The 22,594-nt window shown below is 42.1% G+C and overlaps 1 protein-coding gene across 1 annotated transcript in view; it reads left to right on the top strand.

Moving 5' to 3' along the window:
* Nucleotides 1–3,856: 3,856 nt before the first annotated feature.
* The window catches only part of INTS4 (integrator complex subunit 4), a 107,013-nt gene continuing 88,275 nt past the window's right edge, over nt 3,857–22,594 (top strand). Inside the window, exons 1-3 of the mRNA XM_068976518.1 lie at nt 3,857–3,975; nt 8,263–8,457; nt 20,396–20,513. Coding sequence (XP_068832619.1) covers nt 3,922–3,975; nt 8,263–8,457; nt 20,396–20,513 — 367 coding nt within the window. The 5' untranslated portion in view covers nt 3,857–3,921. The remainder of the gene's footprint in view (nt 3,976–8,262; nt 8,458–20,395; nt 20,514–22,594) is intronic.

Here is a 22,594-nt window from a genome sequence, read left to right as displayed (position 1 = left end):
TGCCTGCAATGCGGGAGACCCGGGTTCGATCCCTGGGTTGGGAAGATCTCCTGGAGGAAGAAATGGCAACCCACTCCAGTGTTCTTGCCTGGGAAATCCCATGGACGCAGGAGCCTGGTGGCCTACAGTCCATGGGGTTGCAAAGAGTCGGACACGACACAGCGACTTTACTTTACTTTCAGATATGTAGATGACACTGCCCTTATGGCAGAAAGTGAAGAAGAACTAAAGAACCTCTTGATGAAAGTGAAAGAAGAGAGTGAAAAAGTTGGCTTAAAACTCAACATTCAGAAAACTAAGATCATGGCATCCGGTCCCATCACTTCATGGCAAATAGATGGGGAAACAGTGGAAACAGTGAGAGACTTTATTTCCTTGGGCTCTAAAATCACCACAGATGGTGACTGCCACCATGAAATTAAAAGACGCTTGCTCCTTGGAAGAAAAACTATGACCAACCTAGACAGCATATTAAAAAGGTGAGACATTATTTGCCAGCAAAAGTCCGTCTAGTCAAAGCTGTGGTTTTCCAGTAGTCATGTATGGATGTGGGAGTTGGACTATAAAGAAAGCTGTGCACCAAAGAATTGAGGCTTTTGCACTGTGGTGTTGGAGAAGACCCTTGAGAGTCCCTTGGACTGCAAGGAGATCCAACTAGTCCATCCTAAAGGAAATCAGTCCCGAATATTTATGTGGAAGGACTGATGCTGAAGCTGAAACACTAATAATTTGGCCACCTGATGTGAAGAACTGACTCAATGGAAAAGACCTTGATGCTGGGAAAGATTGAAGGTGGGAGGGAAAGGGGATGACAGGGATGAGATGGTTGGATGGTATCGCCGACTTGATGGACACAAGTTTGAATAAGCTCTGGAAGTTGGTGATGGACAGGGAAGCCTGGTGTGCTGCAGTTCATGGGGTGGTAAAGAGTCAGACACGACTGAATGACTGAACTGACTGACTGACTGAATCCTTGCATCTCCTCACATCTAGAAAGCACTAAATCCCTCCATGGTGATATCAGCTCCTTGTGACTAGCAGAAACACTAGTCACTTGATTTGTGACTTGACTGATTGCAGTGAATTCCCCCTTCACTAAAATTTTATATATTGACTTCCCCCCACTGCCTATTTGGAGCAGTCTCTCAGAGCTATCTGAGATGCTGTCTCTTGGCTTCCCTGGTGGCTCAGTTAGTAAAGAATCTGCCTGCCAGTGAAGGAGATGCAAGAGACATGGGTTTGATCCCTGGATCAGGAAGATTCCCTGGAGAAGGAAATGGCAACCCATTCCACTATTCTTGCCTGGAAAATTCCATGGACAGAGGAGCCTGGCTGGCCACAGTCCATGCGGTCACAAAGTGTTGGCCACAACTGAACACACATGCCTTTTTCTCTTGGGCTGTAGTCCTCATTTTGCCCCAAATAAAACTTAGCTCACAGCTCTCAGGTTGTGCATCTTTTTAGTTGACACAGCTAAAGTGTAATGCAGGATGTAAACCTTGACCTTGGATTTATTAACACCAGCATGTGAACTACACTTTATAGTCCGAAGTATTTCTGCATTATTTCATTCCACTGTCACTACATCTTTGTTGGGTTAGGTGTTACTGCAATTGTAGCTGAGACTACTTGTTCCTTAAGTGCCAGCTGTAGTGAAGCAGGAGGGAAGGTCGCAGAGCACAACATTTAAAAGAATGACAATAGCTAAGAGTTCCTTGGTGGCCCAGAGGTTAGGATTCCAAGCTTTCACTGCTGTGGCCTGGGTTCAATCTCTGGTCAGAGTGATGAGATGCTGCAAGCCACATGTCACAGCCAAAAAACAAACAAATAAAAAGAATGACATAACCATTGAGGATAAGACATAAACTGGTTAGAACCAAGTAGGTCCAAGATGGCAGAAGATTCACCTTTCAGTAGACCTGGAGCTTCATTATATGTTCATTGTAGTACATTAGCATATGTTAAATGACACCCCTACAGGCACCATGACAGTTCTGAGCCCAACCATAAAAGGCCAGAAAGTGGGTGGTGGCCCAGTTCCTGGAAATTCCATCCCTTCCCCCAAATAGTTGGAATAATCCTCCTACTCATTAGTCTATGAGATTAATCAGCCCATAAACAACAAATTAATCACCTCATGTTTCAGGGCCTCTCATCTTATGAGTTGACACACATTCTGTCTGTGGAGGCTGTTCCTCCCAGGGTTGCACTTGCCTTTTGAGACAGACCACATTCTGTTTATGGGATGTGTATTTCTCTAAATAAATCCACTGTTTACCTATCACTTTGCTTCTTGCTGAAATCTCCCTGTGCTGAGACATAAAGAACCTGAGCTTCAGGTTCTGATACGAGGTGAGCAATTTTAACTGAAGGACAGTGGGTTCAAGTCCCACCTCATGGGTTCAAGTTCCAATCAGAGTTTTGGCTGGGTTCAAATCCCATCTGAGTTGTGTGACCTGAAGCTTTGTTGCTTGATCCTTGGCCTTAGAATTCTTTCCACTCTCCCCTAGCTATCAGATGATGGCTTGATTCCTTAAAGGATAGGTAGCTTTTCAACAACTGGAATGAGAGAGCAGGAAAAAGTACCCTAGGCCAGGAGAGGTTTGGAGGGGTGGCACACAGCTTTGTAAGCAGATGGGGGCGGGGAGTCCCTAGAAAAAGATGTAAGAAAAGCCATTTTTGGCTTAAGCCATTGTTTGATCTAAGCCTGACCACAATGCTTGTCCTTGAACAGGTCTCTAATTAATTATCTTGAGAGAAGTGAGGGAAGGAAGGAACAAAAGAAATACGTTTTCTTGTTCCTTGCAGTCAAAAACCAGTTTTTCCTTAAAAGATATATGTAACAATCTGATATATGTCTTTGAGTTCTGCAAGAACTAATGTTCCCCACTCACCTTGAAGATGGAGCGGTGATGTCGACCCTCCTGAATTCAATCAACTAAAGCTTGGGCCCTGTAGACCTCTCCTCAATCCAATGCTGAATTCTCCTCTGCTCAAGCGCCTTCATGAATGAATTTGCATGCACCCTTAGGCTTCTGTGGTAGGTCAGAATCTGCCTACAGTGCATGAGATCTGAGCTCGATCCCTGGGTCAGGAAGATCCCTTGGAGAAGGGGACAGCAATTCACTTCAGTATTCTTGCCTGGAGAATTCCAGGAATGCCTGGATGGAGTGGCCTGGTGGGCTACGATCAATGGGGTCTCAAAGAGCTGGACACCACCGAGCGACTAACAGCTTAAAGCGTCCCCAGTTTTACTGTTTGGAGACACTGCTTTGGGGAAGATTGCTTGTGCTCTCCTTACTTGCTGCAAGTAATATGTCCTTACTTCTTTGGAACTTTGGTTAGTTGGGTCTTCAGGCTTGACACCAACCAGAAGGCAAACTCAGTTTCTGAGCAACAGCTCGATCAAAAGGCGAGCACAGGGGACAGACAGCAAATACTGAGAACAGCAATGGATGATGGAGCTGTCAGTTTGACCTCTTTATGTTATCTTCTGAGTCAGAATCCTCACACAGCTCCAGGTTTTACCTGTAGCTCTGGATAGCTCCACCTCCGCCCTTTACACTGAAGCACTTCCCCCGACCCTCCGTTTCCCTCCGTCACTCAAACCCAACAGAAAGCCCCCCAAAGCTCCCATTGGCTCCTCCAGCCCTTCCGACCCGCCTCCTCCTGCCAGAAGCCCCGCCCCCTGTGCTACGCTCCGGCTCCGGTTTCCGTTCCTCCCGCGCAGCAGGCGTAGGTCGCTAAATCCGGAAGCACAGCGACAAGGCAGTCGAGCAGCCGGAAGCGGCTTCTCTTTCCCGGAACCCCACTGCCTTGTGGGACAGCGGCTGGTTCCTCCCTCCTGGGCAAGTGTTTTAGTATTCTTCTGCCCCCCTCAGCCCTGTCGGGTACGGAAGCTGAGAAGGTGCACGAACAACCATGGCGGCCCATCTGAAGAAGCGGGTTTATGAGGAGTTCACTAAGGTGGTTCAGGTAAGCTCTAGAAGGAAAGGTCCCAGGACTGGTCTGGGAAAGGGGAAGGTAGGTTATCCGCGCCCCAGACACTTTGCCAGAACTGGCGCCACAAAGCTGGGTAGGGTGCCAGTGCTTTGGTAGGCTGCCTCTCTGACTACACTTTAGTGGGCGTGTTCATTGGCCGCTGCTGTTGTCAGTATTAACATGTGCAGTCTGACACTAAAAAAAACTATTAGAAGAAGCAAACAGCACCTTGCAATTTACGAAAGTATCTTATCTGTTATCTTATTTTATTCATGTTACCTTCAGTTCAGCAGCTCAGTCGTGTCCGACTCTTTGCGACCCCATGAATTGCAGCACGCCAGGCCTCCCTGTACATCACCAACTCCCGGAGTTTACTCAAAACTCATGTCCATCGAGTGGGTGATGCCATCCAACCATTTCATCATCTGTCGTCCCCTTCTCCTCCCGCCTTCAATCTTTGCCAGCATCAGGGTCTTTTCCATTGAGTCAGTTCTTCGCATCAGATGGCCAAAGTATTGAAGTTTCACCTTCAGCATTAGTCCTTCCAGTGAATATTCAGGACTGATTTCCTTTAGGTTCGACTGGTTTAATCTCGTTGCTGTCCAAGGGACTTTCAAGAGGCTTCCCCAAACACCACAGTTCATTAGCATCTTCATTTTACAAATGAGGACTTTGAGACTTCTGGTGGGGTATTGACAAATTTCCTTGCAACTCCCATTACCAAAAAAGTGCCCAAAGCCAAGTTGGCTGTATGCAGAGCTCTAAGGATTTGGAAGAGGAATCTATAGGAGTCCTCAAGACCCAGTCAACAGCAGACGAGGGTCACAGGCTTCATAGGGGTTGAAGTTTTCGTTGGTGGAACAGCTCACCACCAACCTTTTATAGCTTACCTATAAAGGAGGGCAGTATCATCCTTCCTCCTTTGGAGTTGTTTCAGGACTGAGGGGCCCAGACCGTGTCAGTTAGTCAGTTGAGTCAGTTCAGTCGCGTCCGACTCTTTGCGACCCCATGAATTGCAGTATGCCAGGCCTCCCTGTCCATCACCAACTCCCGGAGTTCACTCAAACTCACGTCCATCGAGTTGGTGATGCCATCCAGCCCTCTCATCCTCTGTCGTCCCCTTCTCCTCCTGCCCCCAATCCCTCCCAGCATCAGAGTCTTTTTCCAGTGAGTCAACTCTTCGCATGAGGTGGCCAAAGTACTGGAGTTTCAGCTTTAGCATCAATCCTTCCAATGAACACCCAGGACTGATCTCCTTCAGAATGGACTGGTTGGATCTCCTTGCAGTCCAGCGGACTCTCAAGAGTCTTCTCCAACACCACAGTTCAAAAGCATCAATTCTTTGGCACTCAGCTTTCTTCACAGTCCAACTCTCACATCCATACATGACCACTGGAAAAACCATAGCCTTGACTAGACTTGTTGGCAAAGTAATCTCTGTTTTTGAATATGCTCTCTAGGTTGGTCATAACTTTCCTTCCAAGGAGTGTCAGCGGTCAGTGATTCTCTATGTATTTCCTCAGAGAGATCGCTAAAGTAGAGGTTGATCCCAGGTCATACCTTGTGTCCTGCTTTTCTGACTTTGTGTATCCAAATCACCTGGGCTCTTGTTAAAATGTAGATTCTACTTAGTAAGTGAATTGGCTGGGGGAGGCAAGGCAATAATCTACATTTCTGAAAAGCCCCCAGTTAATGCCAGCCAATAGCAGGTTTCCATCCATAGACTTGTGGCCTAGCAAGATTTAGACCATGCATCAGAACGCTGATCCTTAAGTATTTCATTTATTCCTTCAACAAGAGTTTATTGAATAAAGTAGTGGTTATTATGTATCAATATTAGGTATGGTGAAAGGTGCTGAGCTATAAAATCCAGTACACATTAGGGTCCCTGTCCATTCGGGACTCAGGTGAGAGGGAGATGTGGAGCACCATATCTGAGATTATAGTACAGAGAGGTAATTGCATCGACAAACCAAGTCTTCCTTACTCTTTTACAACTACTACTTTTTGTGAAAACTATCCAAACTCCCTTGCCCTTTGTGATTAACAGTATTCTTTCACTGCCTTTTTCTTTTTTTTGTGTGTGTGTGTGGCATATTTCCATTGTGTGTAGGGAAGTTAGTTGGCTTCTTATTCTTTTTTTTTTTTCTGAAAATAACTTTGATACTTACCTTGTCACTGTTATTGCTCCTTTTTATGTAAAATTTGTTTTCTTGAACTTATAGAGTGAGTCAAGATTCAGGAAAGCTTTACAGAGCTCCCTCTTCCGTGGCTTGCTTTTTGGGATTTCCTGGCTCTGGATTCCTTTGCCCCCATTTGAAAAACAAATTGTGCCAAAATAAACATAACAGAATTTATCATTTTAACCATTTTTTAAGTGTGGAGTTCAGTGACATTATGTACATTCACTTTGTTGGGCCGTATCACTTCCTTTCTTTACTATATTCTGTTGTTCCCTCTCGCCAAGACTACTCCCCGCTCCTCCAGCATGCCATGTGTGTGGACCTTTCCGAACCTTTGTATCTGTTGTCTTTTTTACGTAGAGTGGGTGTCACTCTTCCCGCTCTTTTTGTTCTCCTCGCAGTGGACTTGAATTTTGCTTTAGTCTCTCCTCCCCTACTTCCATAGCACTCGTCTATTTGTACTTATCACTCGGTGCTGCTGTAATTACTAGTTTTGTTTCTGCCTACCAGTTTGGGCTCCTTGAGGGCAGAGGTAACGCTTGGTTCATCTGTGTTCCCTGGATAGACCATAGGGCCTGGAGCACTAAAATATTGATGGTTGAATGATAGCAGATACTGGTTTGTCCTTCTCCTTATATACTCTTTAGGGAAAAAAATCTTCCCAGTTTTTTGACCTAACTGCTGATAACACTGAAGAATGAATTTGTGTGGAATAGGATGGAAATGGGTAAGGATTTTTTAAGAGCTCATTTCTTTACTTCATTGTTCGTAAATTGTTACCACAGAGTATCTTAGTGCTTCTGTTATTTTTCCTCTGCCCTGAAGATGAGAGAGAGAGAATTGATATGTATGTGGTGCATATGATGTGTTTGTACAATAAAGACATTGTAGTTTAGACTTCTCAGGCATCCCTATGATGTAAGTATTATATTTATTTATAGAAGGAGGAGACCTGTAGCTACAAAGTGATAATTTAACTCAAATTCCTTTGATTTCAAAGCCCTTAGTCTTATCATGCCATGCCATGTTCTGGTCCAGAAAAATCGACTCTCTACTGTGTGGAGGTGTAATTTTATAAAGCGATGATTCTTCAGGGTATCATTATGCTGCATCAGGTGTTAAGGAAAATTATTGATTACAACTTTAATCTTATGTTGTGATCCTCTCTATATCTACCCCAGGGCCTTACTTAAGCCCTGGAGTGAAGGTTCCCTTTTACATGAACTTTTTGACACTCCTTATATGTAACAGATGTATCTGAAATAGTTCTAGTCATGTACTATCCTTGAGAGAATCGAGAAGATAGTTACTCAGCTAATTTTGTGTGTTCTGTGGTTCAGAGGAGGATTCCTGATTGAGAAAGACTAGCGGTAGGTTATCATTCCTATTTTATAGAAGAAGAAACTGAGAATTATGACATCCTTAGAAGACAGCAGCAGAGTTGGATCCCAGAGAGAACTCCTAATTCCACATCAGTCATTTAGTAAACATACATTAAGTACCTGCAGTTTGCTAGGCGTGTGGCAATGCATTTTTCCCCTACACTGTCCATTCTTCTAATAAAGGTAGAGTGATTTGGGTGAAAATAGTCATCTGTTGTGAGAGGAAGATTTTTTTCCTCAGTGTAAGCTGTAGACTGTTCCTGTTGGTTCTGGGTTTCTCAGGAGCAAAGGTGAGCCTAGTAAGTGCTTTAGCACAGTCTGAATATATTTGTTGAATTGAGATTTCTGTTCTAATAAAGAGTGGAACAGATCCTTTGTGTGTCCTCTTAACCCCGAAACTACAGCAATCCTAAGAGATAGGCAGAGCAAAATATTATGGACCTACTTTACAGAGAAAGAAACTGAGACTTGAAATGAAATGACTTGCCCAAAGCCATTAGAACTAGTGAAAAGCAAAATTGGGACTCATAACTTTGTCTCCAGTTGGGTCTTTTCCCGGTTCATAATGCTGCTTTTTTGTTTAGGCTAGGTCTGTTACCCAAATACATTATTTGGTGTAGGAAAAGTTAATTTTCATCAAATGAGGCAAAGTTAGATTTGCAGACTCTTTGTTTTCAGCCAGGTTTTCATGTTTTATCTTCCTTACCCTCTTGCAGCAACAACAGGATGAAGTTGCTACTAAGAAACTCCGAATGACAAAACCAAGTAAATCTGCAGCCCTCCACATAGATCTGTGTAAGGCTACCTCCCCAGCAGATGCTTTGCAGTACCTACTTCAGTTTGCCAGGAAGCCTGTTGAGGCAGAAAGTGTGGAGGGAGTCGTCAGGATTCTCTTGGAACATTATTACAAGGTAAGAAGGTCTTGGGACATGATGGCAGTAGGTATGAGAGTTGTATTATCTCTGCAGAATGGGTTAAAATGGCAAAATAAATAAGGTGTTCATTCAGCAGTCTTTTCCTGAGTATCTTCCATATGCTAGGCACTGTGGATACCGAGATGAAAAAAGTCCAAAAGATCCAAAAAGATCCTCTCCTTAGAAGCTTAGAGTAGCTAGATGGAGACAGATGTGAATGATAAAATGCATCAAATTGCTGAGGGTACTGAGAGTAAATTGGAGAACAGAGGAGGAGTTAACTTCAACCAGAACCCTCTGTAACCAGATTTGCCTCTGGTATATAGTCTTCTCTCTGCTGTTCCTGCTTTAATTCAGGGCCCCAATATCTTAACTGCAGTAGCCCCTCATTTTTTTTTTAAGTTACGTAGCATTTTATTTCTCTGTTTTCATAGGCTAGAAAAAAGCATCAACTCATGCATGATTAAATACAGAAAATAGTTTAAAGAGAGAAAATGAAATTCACAAAATGCATTTCTTTTTCAGTTTTTGTTGTGAGATCTGAGGTAAAAGAAGAAATGATTTGTAAATATTTGAATCACAGATGACTTAGCTTTGAAACTTTAGTATAAAAATTATTAAGCTTATAGTAAAGTAGAGACAGTACTATAATGAACTCCCAAATAACCCATCTTTGGTGTTAAATAGTTATTACTATTTTGTCAAATTTGGTTTATTTGCTTTCCTGAAATTTTTGTTAAAGTATCGTAATATTTTCCCCTAAACAGTTCATTAAATTTCTCTTAAAAAGGTACATTGAAAAAAGATATAACCATCTAACCTCCTCAATATAATTCAGTTATTCCTTAATGTCATCTAACAAATAGTTCATACTCAAATTTCTCTGGTGGTGATGGTTTAGTTGCTAAGTTATGTCCAACTCTTGTGACCCTATGGGCTGTAACCCACCAGGCTCCTCTGTCCATGGAATTTTCCTTCGACAGAGGATAGTGGAGTGGGTTGTCCTTTCCTTCTCCTGGGGATCTTCCCAGGGATAATCCCGTGTCTCCTGCATTGGCAGGCAAATTCTATACCACTGAGCCATGAAGGAAGCCCCAAATTTCTCTAGTTCTTCACAGAATATCTTGTTATAGTTGATTTTCAAATCAGAATGCAAACTGTGTCCACGCATGGCGTTTGCTTTTTGTAAAGTCTAGAACAGTTATTATTTTGGTGATATGACCTATTAAAGAAATTTGGTCAGTTGTTTTACAAACTGCCTTGTTTTCTGAATTTGTTTACTTCCTTGGTTAACTTGTTCCTCTATCTCCTATATTTACTATGAACTGGAAGTTCTATCAATAGACTTTGTTAGATTCCAGATAAGCATATTTTTGAAAATTTTAAGAATTCCTTATAGAGGATTTGTACTTCATATTTCCATCAATCAGGATGTATATGTATTGAAGTCTCTCCTTGCTTCTTATCTTTTTCCCTTTAGTCTCTTTTATTTTTATAAACTATATAACTATCTTTATTTAAGTATTTTATGTATGATCTAAAAAGTCCTTTTCTTCACATGTATAATGTTGTAGCTTTATCAGAATGGTTGAGGTTTTCAAAAGACTGTGTGTGTTTTCAGAAGTCAGTGTCTTTTCCCATGTTGTTACCTTAGCCTAGAACCCCTCTCCTTGACACGACCATGGTCTGGTCTGCCATTTTCTCTGTCAAGTATATTCCTTTCTCAGTCTTTCCATTTATCTTTCTTTCTGCTTGGAACACTTCCCTCAGGTGTTCCTGTGTCTATTTCCCACATTGCATTCAACTCTTTGCTCAAACGTTACTTTTTCATTAAGGTCTTCTTTTATCCCTCTGTTTGAAATTGAAACTGCCTATCCCACTTCCAGCACTTTCTAGCCCCTTCCTTTATTTTGTATTCTCCAGAACACTTAACATCTTCTAATATTGTATATAATTTTCTCATTTATTTTGTTCCTTGCCCATTTCCTTGTACAAGGATATAAGATTCTCTTGAGCAATATGGGACTTTTTTTTTTTCTAGTTTTATTGAGATATAATGGACTTACAGCACTATTTACATTTAAGGATACATAATGATTTGACTTGTGTAAGTCATAAAATGATTCAGTTCAGTTCATTCTCTCAGTCGTGTCTGACTCTTTGCGACCCCATGAACCACAGCACGCCAGGCCTCCCTGTCCATCACTGACTCCTAGAGTTTACCCAAACTCATGTCCATTGAGTTGGTGATGCCATCCGACCATCTCATCCTCTGTCGTCCCCTTCTCCTCCTACCCTCAATCTTTCCCAGGATCAGGGTCATTTCAAATGAGTCAGCTCTTCTCTTCAGGTTGCCAAAGTATTAGAGTTTCAGCTTCAACATCAGTCCTTCCAGTGAACACCCAGGACTGATTTCCTTTAGGATGGACTGGTTGGATCTCCGTGTAGTCCAAGGGACTCTCAAGAGTCTTCTCCAACACCACAGTTCAAAAGCATCAATTCTTCGGCGCTCAGCTTTCTTTATAGTTCAACTCTCACATCCATACATGACCACTGGAAAAACCATAGCCTTGACTAGATGGACCTTTGTTGGCAAAGTAATGTCTTTGCTTTTCAATATGCTATCTAGGTTGCTCATAACTTTCCTCCCAAGGAGTAAGCAACTTTTAATTTCATGGCTGCAGTTACCATCTGCAATGATTTCGGAGCCCCCCAAAATAAAGTCAGCCACTGTTTCCACTGTTTCCCCATCTATTTCCCATGAAGTGATGGGACCAGATGCCATGATCTTCGTTTTCTGAATGTTGAGCTTTAAGCCAACTATTTCACTCTGCTCTTTCACTTTCATCAAGAGGCTCTTCAGTTCTTCCTCACTTTCTGCCATAAGGGTGGTGTCATCTGCATATCTGAGGGGATTGATATTTCTCCTGGCAGTCTTGATTCCAGCTTGTGCTTCTTCCAGCCCAGCATTTCTCATGATGTACTCTGCATAGAAGTTCAATAAGCAGGGTGACAATATACAGCCTTGACGTACTCCTTTTCCTATTTGGATCCAGTCTGTTGTTCCATGTCCACTTCTAACTGTTGCTTCCTGACCTGCATATAGGTTTCTCAAGAGGCTGGTCAGGTGGTCTGGTATTCCCATCTCTTTCAGAATTTTCCACAGTTTATTGTGATCCACACAGTCAAAGGCTTTGGCAGAGTCAATAAAGCAGAAATAAATGTTTTTCTGGAACTCTCTTGCTTTTTCAATGATCAGGTGGATGTTGGCAATTTGATCTCTGGTTCCTCTGTCTTTTCTAAAACCAGCTTGAACATTAGGAAGTTCACGGTTCATGTACTGCTGAAGCCTGGCTTGGAGAATTTTGAGCATTACTTTTCTAGCATGTGAGATGAGTGCAATTGTGCAGAAATTTGAGCATTCTTTGGCATTGCCTTTCTTTGGGATTGGAATGAAAACTGACCTTTTCCAGTCCTGTGGCCACTGCTGAGTATTCCAAATTTGCTGGCATATTGAGTGTAGCACTTTCACAGCATCATCTTTTAGGATTTGAAATAGCTCAACTGGAATGCCATCACCTCTACTAGCTTTGTTCCTAGTGATGCTTTCTAAGGCCCACTTGACTTCACATTCCAGGATGTCTGACTCTAGGTGAGTGATCACACCATCGTGATTCTCTTGTTTGTGAAGATCTTTTTTGTACAGTTCTTCTGTGTGTTCTTGCCACCTCTTCTTAATACCTTTTGCTTCTGTTAGGTCCATGCCATTTCTATCCTTTATTGCGCCCATCTGTGCATGAAATGTTCCCTTGGTATCTCTGATTTCCTTGAAGACATCTCTAGTCTTTCCCATTCTGTTGTTTTCCTCTATTTCTTTGCATTGATCACTGAGAAAGGCTTTCTTATCTCTCCTTGCTATTCTTTGGAACTGTGCATTCAAATGGATATATCTTTCCTTTTCTCCTTTTCCCTTCGCTTCTTTCCACAGCTGTTTGTAAGGCCTCCTCAGACAGCCATTTTGCTTTTTTGCGTTTCTTTTTCTTGGGGATGGTCTTGATCCCTGTTTCCTGTACAGTGTCATGAATCTCCCGCTATAGTTCATCACTCACTCTGTCTATCAGATCTAGTCCCTTAAATCTATTTCTCACTTCCACTGTATAATGGAAGAGGGATTTGATTTAGGTCATATCTGAATGGTCTAGTGGTTTTCCCTACTTTCTTCAATTTAAGTCTGAATTTGGCAATGAGGAGTTCATGATCTGAGCCACAGTCAGCTCCTGGTCTTGTTTTTGCTGACTGTATAGAGCTTCTCCATCTTTGGGCTGCAAAGAATATAATCAGTCTGATTTTAGTGTTGACCATCTGGTGATGTCCATGTGTAGAGTCTTGTCTTGTGTTGTTGGAAGTGGCTGTTTGCTGTGACTAGTGCGTTCTCTGGCAAAACTCTGTTAGCCTTTGCCCTGCTTCTTTATGTAATCCAAGGCCAAATTTACCTGTTACTCCAGGTGTTTCCTGACTTCCTACTTTTGCATTCCAGTCCCTTTTAATGAAAAGGACATCTTTTTGAGTATTAGTTCTAGAAAGTCTTTTAGGTCTTCATGGAACCGTTCAACTTCAGCTTCTTCAGTATTACTGGTCAGGGCATAGACTTGGATTACCATGATATTGAATGGTTTGCCTTGGAAACGAACAGAGATCATTTTGTCGTTTTAGAGATTGCATCCAAGTACTGCATTTCAGACTCTTTTGTTGACTGTGTTGGCTACTCCATTTCTTCTAAGGGATTCCTGCCCATAGTAGTAGATATAATGGTCATTGAGTTAAATTCATCCATTTCCAGTCCATCATAGTTTGCTGGTTCCTAGAATGTTAACATTCACTCTTGCCATTTCCTGTTTGACCACTTCCAATTTGCATTGATTCATGGACTTAACATTCCAGGTTCCTATGCAATATTGCCCTTTACATCACTGGACCTTGCTTCTATCACCAGTTGCATCCACAACTGGGTGTTGTTTTTGCTTTGGGTCCATCCCTTCATTCTTTCTGGAATTATTTCTCCATTGATCTCCAGTAGCATATTGGGTAACCTACCTACCTGAGGAGTTCATCTTTCAGTGTCCTATCTTTTTGCCTTTTCATACTGTTCATGGGGTTCTCAAGGCAAGAATACTGAAGTGGTTTGCCATTCCCTTCTCCAGTGGACCACATTCTTTCAGACCTCTCCACCATGACCCATCCGTCTTGGGTGGCCCCACTCGGCATGGCTTAGTTTCATTGAGTTAGACAAGGCTGTGGTTGTGATTGTGGTTTCAGTCTGTCTGCCCTCTGATTCCCTCTCTCAGTGCCTACTGTCTTACTTGGGTTTCTCTTACTTTGGATATGAGGTATCTCTTCACGGCTGCTCCAGCACAGCGCAGCTGCCGCTCCTTACCTTGAACATTGGGTAGCTCCTTTTGGCTGCTGCTGCTGACCTTCGACATGGGGTATCTCTTCACGGTCTCTGCTCCTGACCCTGGACGTGGGGTAGCTCCTGTCCGCCGCTGCTGCTGACCTTGGACGTGGGGTAGCTCCTCACGGCTGCCGCTGCTGACCTTGGACGAGGGGTAGCTCCTCTTGGCTGCTCCTGCGCTGCACAGCCGCCGCTCCTGCGCCACCACAATACATTTAGTGAACATCTGTTATCTCACATAGATACAAAATTGAAGAAATAGACAAAACATTTTTTTCTTGTGTTGAGAATACTTGGGATTTACTCTCCTAACAATGTTCGTATGTAACATACAGCAGTGTTAATTGTATTTATCATGTTATTCATTACAACCCTAATACTTATCTTTCAACTAAAAGTTTGTACCTTTTGACTACCTTCATCCAGTTCCCTTCTGCCCACCTCTGCTTCTGGCAACCACAAATCTGATCCCCTTTTCTATGGATTCATTTGTTTTTAAAGTATAATTAAGGGCTTTCCTGGTAGCTCAGCTAGTAAAGAATCTACCCGCAATGCAGGAGACCCCAGTTCAATTCCTGGGTCAGGAAGATCCCCAGGAGAAGGGATAGGCTACCCTCTGCAGTATTCTTGGGTTTCCCTGGTGGCTCAGTTGGTAAAGAATCTGCCTACAATGCAGGAGACCTGGGTTCGCTCCCTGGGTTGTTTCCTTCCCCCCACCTCTGCTTCTGGTAACCACACATCTGATTCCTTTTTCTATGGATTTTTTGTTTTTAAAGTAGAACTGACCTACAACCTTATGTTAAATTCTGCTACACAGTGTAGTGATTCAGTATTTCTATGCACTTCAAAATGACCACAATAAATCGAGTTATCATCTGTCACCATACAAAGATATTAGTTATTGACTATGTTCCTGATGCTGTACATTTCATGCCCATGACTCATTTATTTTGCAGCTGGAAGTATGTATCTCTTAATCTTCCTTACCTATTTTTCCCTCCTCTCCCTCTGGCAAACACGTATGTATCTCTGTATCTATGACTTTATTTCTGTTTTGTTATGTTTGTTCATTTGTTTTGTTTTTTCAGATTCTATATATATGTGAAATCATACAGTATGTCTTTCTCTGACTTACTTTACTTATCATAATACCCTCTAGATCCATCCATGTTGCTGCGAATTGCTAGATTTCATTCTTTTTTTATGGCTAAGATTCCACTGTGTATATATATATATATATATCACGTCTTATTTTACCCGTTCATCTATTGATGGGCACTTAGGTTGCTTCCGTATCTTGGCTATTGTTATAATGCTGCAACATACAGGGGTGCTCATATCTTTTACAATTAGTATTATTGTTTTCTTCTGATAAATCCTCAGGGATAGAAACTTTGGATTGTATGGAATATTTTTTCAACTTTTTGTTATGGAACAAATCTATATACAGTTAGAGAGAATAGTTTAGTTAATTCACATGCAATTATTACTCAGCTTCAACAATTATCATTTCATGTCCAGATTTGCTTTATTCTCACCTCCCGAGCCCAACTCCTACTGTCTACCTCCATTTCCTCCACTTTCACCCTCTGCACCAGATTCTTGTGAAAACAAATTCGTAGCATCATATCATTTTACTCTTAAATTTCAGTTTATATCTCTAACAGTAAAGACTCTTTTTAGGGACTTCCCTGGTGGTCCAGTGGGTAAGACTCTGCTTCTACGACTGTGCTTCTACTGCAGGGGGCGTGGGTTTGGGCCCTGGTTGGGGAACATAAATCTTGCATGCCTTGTGGTATGGCCAAAAATTAATAATAAAAAGCTTCTTTTTAAAAACATAATACTGATACCATCTGTAGAAGAAGTGTTACGTCAGACCATAAGCTGTTTAACCAGGCTGTGCTGCTTGCCTTAGTCTAGCAGATTCTAGCCCCAGAAGTAATGAGCGATAACAAGTTGGTCCAGATATAGATTGATGACTATAGTGTTTTATTTATCCTTTTTTCTATTTTATCTAGAAATGTGGTCTCTTGTATTTTAGTGGGTAATTACTTTGGCTTCTGCTTTTCTACTACAAATTTTTCTGTGGCCAGGTAGCACTATCTGAACTTATTTCATATGAGGGATTCTTCATTTATTCTATTATATTAGTTACTGTGGAGGATGTTAAAGAACTGTGAGACATATTCTTTGTCCTTTAAGGACTAGTAGTATAGTTGGTATCGGAGAAGGCAATGGTAACCCACTCCAGTACTCTTGCCTGGAAAATCCCATGGATGGAGGAGCCTGGTAGGCTGCAGTCCATGGGGTCGTGAAGAGTCAGACACGACTGAGCGACTTCACTCTCACTTTTCACTTTCATGTGTTGGAGAAGGAAATGGCAACCCACTCCAGTGTTCTTGCCTGGAGAATCCCAGGGACAGGGGAGCCTGGTGGGCTGCTGTCTTTGGGGTCGCAGAGAGTCGGACACAGCTGAAGCGACTTAGCAGTAGCAGTAGCAGCAGGAGTATAGTTGGTAGACCAAATAATAGATGTGATATATAGATAGTTAAGGGCTTGAGTTATTAATTTACTCATTTTGTTCATTCAGAATGTTCTGGATACTAATTCTGCCAGGCCTTTGCTTCACGTTAGTGATACAGAGATTAATATACGATCCCTGATCTGAGTCTGATTGGGTAGATTAGACAAGAAATGGATAATTGCACACTGATTTCCCAGGCAAGAATGCTGGAGTGGATTGCCATTTCCTTTTCCAGGGGATCTTCCCGACCCAGGGATCAAACCCATGTAGCCTACCTTGGCAGGCGGATTCTTTACCACTCAGCCATCAGGGAAACCCAATACAGTGTTAGAAGTATTATGAGATCTGGGAAAGGTTATGATGTAACTTTTAAAGAAGAAGGTAATCAGTTTTATGTGGGCGCATAGGTCTAGAAGGGCATCACAGAGTAGTGATGCTTGGTGGCAGTTCAGTCACTAAGTCGTGTCCGACTTTGAGACCCCCTGGACTATAGCCCGCCAGGCTCCTCTGTCCATGGGGTTCTCCAGGCAAGAATACTGAAGTGGGTTGCCATTTCCTTCTCCTGGGGATCTTCCTGACCCAGGGATCAAACCCAGGTCTCCTGCATTGCAGGCAGATTCTTTACCAACTGAGCTAGGGTGATGCTTGAGGTGAATCTTAAAGAACAGATGTTTACTAGTTGGAAAACAAGAGGAAAGGCGTTTTAGAAAGAAGGAAGAATTGTGAGCAAAGACTTGGAGATGTGAAATAATCTGTCACATTAGAAGAAATACAGGTAGTTGGGCTGGTGTACATTTTAAATTGAGAGCTCTTTAAGAGATAAGACTAGAAATCTTACCTAATAGAAGGTTCTTGAATTCTGCCTTGTGGATTTTTGTTTTAGCTATGTCACTCTGGGGGGTGGTATGGCAGATGGAGGAATTGAATGAGGGCCAGGTGAGACAGGACTTAGGGTGACCAGCCAGGAGACTGGAAAGTCTGTAGCAAGATGAGAAAAGCCTGAACGAGGACAATTTTAATGGTGAGAAGAGCAGTTATTAGAGAGGCTTTTGACAGAGCCAGTTGTAAGCTTAGTCATGAAGGGTACCAGGGGATAATTTTCAGAAAGTAGAAAAACTTGAGTAAAGTATCCAGATGAAGAAAGAATGTTACTGGGTCAGATACTCTCATTCTTCTTTGTTCCATCCTTGCCTTCCTCTTATTTGCCAGACTTAGTATTTCTGCTTTCTTGGCTGTTTCCTTGTGTTCAGAGGTCTGTGACTCCATTCCAGACTGTAGAAAGGCTATGTAGCTTTTCTGTCCTCTCTTACTACAAAATTAGGGTATTTGACTAGTGCATTGTCTCTGAAAGACAGTTACTTGATTTGATGATGTTCTCTCAGTCCATAAAGAACTGATTTCTCTTTGTATTCAGAACTGAACTTGGTATCTCCATTCATTCTCCAGTCTGCTTTGTAGCAGGAAATGTACCACCATCAATATAGACCCTTACATCAGAAACTCGAGAAAGATACTTTATACCACCGTCCCCTTTCCTCTCCCCATATTCCCTTCCTCACCAACTCATGTTGATTTTACTTTCTAAGTATCTCTTAAGTCCATCTACCTCCCTGTTTCCACTATTACCCCAGTAATCTAAGTAACTATCAGTTTTGAAATCAACTTGTGACAGTCTGCCTGTAAAGAAAATTTCTTGTTAGAATTTTGATTCAGTTCAGTTCAGTCGCTCAGTCACGTCCGACTGTTTGCGACCCCATGAACTGCAGCACGCCAGGCCTCCCTGTCCATCACCAACTCCCAGAGTTCACCCAAACTCATGTCCATCGAGTCAGTGATGCCATCCAGCCATCTCATCCTCGGTCGTCCCCTTCTCCTCCTGCCCCTAATCCCTCCCAGCATCAGAGTCTTTTCCAATGAGTCAACTCTTCGCATGAGGTGGCCAAAGTATTGGAGTTTCAGCTTCAGCATCATTCCTTCCAAAGAACACCTAGGACTGATCTCCTTTAGAATGGACTGGTTGGATCTCCTTGCAGTCCAAGGGACTCTCAGGAGTCTTCTCCAACACCACAGTTCAAAAGCATCAATTCTTTGGCACTCAGCTTTCTTCACAGAATTTTGATTAGGGTTGTGTTAATTCTGTAATTAAGATGCAATTTGCTGATTGACATTTTATAACATTAAGTCTTCCATTCAATAGACATGGTATGTCCATTATTTTAATGCTGTTTTCTGCATAGAAGTTTTGTACATCTTTTTGTTAGTTATTCCTATATAGTTAATATTTTGTTATTGTAAATGATATAGTTAAAAATTCTTATTTTTAAGTAGTACATAGAGGATATTCAGACCTGCAGTTGGTTTTTATTTATTAAACCCTATATCTAACAACTTTGTTAAGCTCATTTAACAATTTTAATAAATTATGTGTATGTTCTTTTAGATTCTTTACAGATAATCATGTCACCATATAATGGCTTTGTCTAGTACTGATATAATGATACCAGCTGTCTCTTGCATGATACACCTATTTCTACCTTTTATTTTCAACTCTTCTTTTTTAACCACTTTTTATTTTGTGACTCAACAGCATATAGTTAGTTTTTTAAGAAATTTCACCTGACAGTGTGTATTTTTTAATTGGAGCATTTAGTTCTTTATATTTAATGTGTTTATTGAAATATATGGGTTTAAATCTACCCTCTTATGAAATGCCTTCTATTTATCTTACCTGCTAGTATTCTTTTTTTCCTCTCAATTGTTACCACCTTTTGCATTGGCTCTTTTTAAAAAAATTCTCTCCTCCACTGCTTTTTTATTAGCTTGGGAGTTATACATTTTACTGGTTAACCTAGATATTACGTTAATTCTTTTTAAGAATTAATTTTATTTTTGGCTGCTCTAGGTCTTCATTTCTGTGCATGAGCTTTCTCTAGTTGTGGTGGGTAGGACCTACTCCCAAGTTGCAATATGGGGGCTTCTTATTGAGGTGGCTTCTCTTGCAGAGCACAGGTTCTAGGGCACTTGGCTTCCGTAGTTGTGGCACATGGACTCAGTAGTTGCTCGCAGGCTCTAGAGCACAAGCTCAGTAGGTAGGGTTGCGTGGGCTTAGTTGCTCTGCACCATGTGGGGTCTTCTGGACAAGGGACTGAACCTGTGTCCTCTGTATTGGCAAGTGGATTCTTAACCACTGAACCACCATTCACTCAGTTACGTCTGACTCTGCGACTCCACAGACTGTAGCCCTCCAGGCTCTTCTGTCCATGGAGTTCTCCAGGCAAGAATCCTAAAGTGAGTTGCCATTTCCTTCTTTTAGGGGATCTTCCTGACCCAGGGATCTAACCTGGGTCTCTTGCATTACAGATGGATTCTTTACCATCTGAGCCACCAGGGAAGCCCAATAAATCATTTCTTAGTCTCTTTTGCCTTGGGGCCGAGATCCGGGTCCAGACACCAGACCTACACCCAGACAATTAGATTCACCTGCTGTGAACTTCTGATCAGGATATGGTGATCCAAAAAAACAGAGCAAAAATTTTCTGGTGATAGCAGTGGTACCTGCAATACCCAATTTCTGGGGGCTCCAAAAACAGTGGCGCTGATAGCAGTGTTAGGGTGCCCCGTGTTGGGGTGCCTGGTGTTTGTGGTGCAAGTTGCTGCAGCTTATGTCAAATGTGATTGCACAGTGGAAGAAAGGTGCTTTTAATCCCAGAAGCATACATCTGGTTAGAAATTAATGACATCAAGAAGGTGTGAAAATATTCTCATTCACTTTGCTTTATTTGGATGGAACACACAGATTGAGAAAAACTTTCTCCCCAAAGTATATACAGCTAATTTTTCAGAAATAAAGCTTTAGAATACTTGGGTCATTGAGTCTTTTTTTGAGATATTTCCCATGTTCCTGTTGTTGCTTAGCTGAGAGTAGAGCATCAAGGTAACAATAGCTTCTTTTGTTGCAGGAGAATGATGCGTCTGTGAGACTGAAAATTGCATCATTGTTGGGTTTACTGTCAAAAACTGCAGGATTTTCACCAGACTGCATTATGGACGATGCCATTAACATCCTGCAGAATGAAAGTAAGTTGAAGTTTAAAAGCTGTAGAGGGAATTCCCAGGTGGTCCAGTGATTAGGACTCTGCACTTCCACTGAAGGGGCAGGAGTTCCATCCCTGGTTGGGAAACTAAGGTCCTCTGTGCCTCGCTATGCAACCAAATAAATAAATAGAAGTTGTATAACTAGAGCAGAAATCTTTAGTTCCTTTTGTATAAAGTGTAGAGCAAAGTTTTATTGTGTTGGCGGTTATTAAAAAGAAATTTGAGGATGACAGCAGCAGCAGCAGTAAAACCGTGTACGTATATTTATCTTAGAGTTAAAATACAGGTTTGTCTCTTAATGCTGCTGCTGCTGCTAAGTCACTTCATTCGTGTCTGACTCTGTGCGACCCCATAGATGGCAGCCCACCAGGCTCCCCCGTCCCTGGGATTCTCCAGACAAGAACATTGGAATGGGTTGCGATTTCCTTCTCCAATGCATGAAAGTGAAAAGTGAAAGTGAAGTTGCTCAGTCGTGTCTGAATCTTAGTGACCCCGTGGACTGCAGCCTCCCAGGCTCCTCTGTCCATGGGATTTTCCAGGCAAGAGTACTGGAGTAGGGTGCCATTGCCTTCTCCGTGTCTCTTAATAGCTATCATTCATTGACTTCTACTAAGACTACCACACAGTTGCACTCATCTCACACTCTAGTAAAGTAATGCTCAAAATTCTCCAAGCCAGGCTTCAGCAGTACATGAACCGTGAACTTCCAGATGTTCAAGCTGGTTTTAGAAAAGGCAGAGGAACCAGAGATCAAATTGCCAAGATCCACTGGATCACTGAAAAAGCAAGAAAGTTCCAGAAAAACATCTATTTCTGCTTTATTGCCTATGCCAAAACCTTTGACTGCGTGGATCACAAGAAACGATGGAAAATTCTTCAAGAGATGGGAATACCAGATCGCCTGACTGGCCTCTTGAGAAACCTATATGCAGGTCAGGAAGCAACAGTTAGAAGTGGACATGGAACAACAGACTGGTTCCAAATAGGAAAAGGAGTACGTCAAGGCTGTATATTGTCACCCTGCTTATTTAACTTACATGCAGAGTACATCATGAGAAACGTTGGGCTGGAAGAAGCACAAGCTGGAATCAAGATTGCCAGGAGAAATATCAATCACCTCAGATATGCAGATGATACCACCCTTATGGCAGAAGGTGAAGAAGAACTTAAGAGCCTCTTGATGAAAGTGAAAGAAGAGAGTGAAAAAGTTGGCTTAAAGCTCAACATTCAGAAAACGAAGATCATGGCATCCGGTCCCATCACTTCATGGCAAATTGATGGGGAAATAGTGGAAACAGTGAGAGTCTTTATTTTGGGGGGCTCCAAAATCACTGCAGATGGTGATTGCAGCCATGAAATTAAAAGATGCTTATTCCTCAGAAGGAAAGTTATGACCAACCTAGACAGTATACTAAAAAGCAGAGACATTACTTTGTCAACAAAGGTCCATCTAGTCAAGGCTATGGGTTTTCCAGTGGTCATGTATGGATGTGAGAGTTGGAATATAAAGAAAGCTGAGCACCGAAGAATTGATGTTTTTGAACTGTGGTGTTGGAGAAGACTCTTGACAGTCTCTTGTACTATAAGGAAATCCAACCAGTCCATCCTAAAATCAGCCTGGGTGTTCATTGGAATGACTGATGTTGAAGCTGAAACTCCAATATTTTGGCCACCTGATGGGAAGAGCTGACTCATTTGAAAAGACCCTGATGTCAGAAATGACTGAAGGCAGGAGGAGAAGGGGATGACAAAGGATGAGATGATTAGATATCATGTCCATCACCAACTCAATGGGCATGGGTTTGAGTAAACACTGGGAGTTGGTGATTGACAGGGAGGCGTGGTGTGCTGCAGTTCATGGGTGCAAAGAGTCAAGATACGACTGAGCAACTGAACTGAACTGAGCTGAAGAGCCATTATACCTAAGGTAGTTTACATATGACATAAGATAGAAAATATTGTCCTTATTTTATAGGTGGGGTTGCTGAAGCTCAGAGAAGTTAACTGACTTGTTCAATGTTACAAGTCTGTAACAGAATTGATGTTTTATTGACTGTGCCTAC

This window comes from Capricornis sumatraensis, chromosome 8 (assembly GCF_032405125.1).
Source record: "Capricornis sumatraensis isolate serow.1 chromosome 8, serow.2, whole genome shotgun sequence".
Classification (NCBI taxonomy): domain Eukaryota; kingdom Metazoa; phylum Chordata; class Mammalia; order Artiodactyla; family Bovidae; genus Capricornis; species Capricornis sumatraensis.
This window is presented reverse-complemented; position numbering and strand designations above follow the sequence as displayed.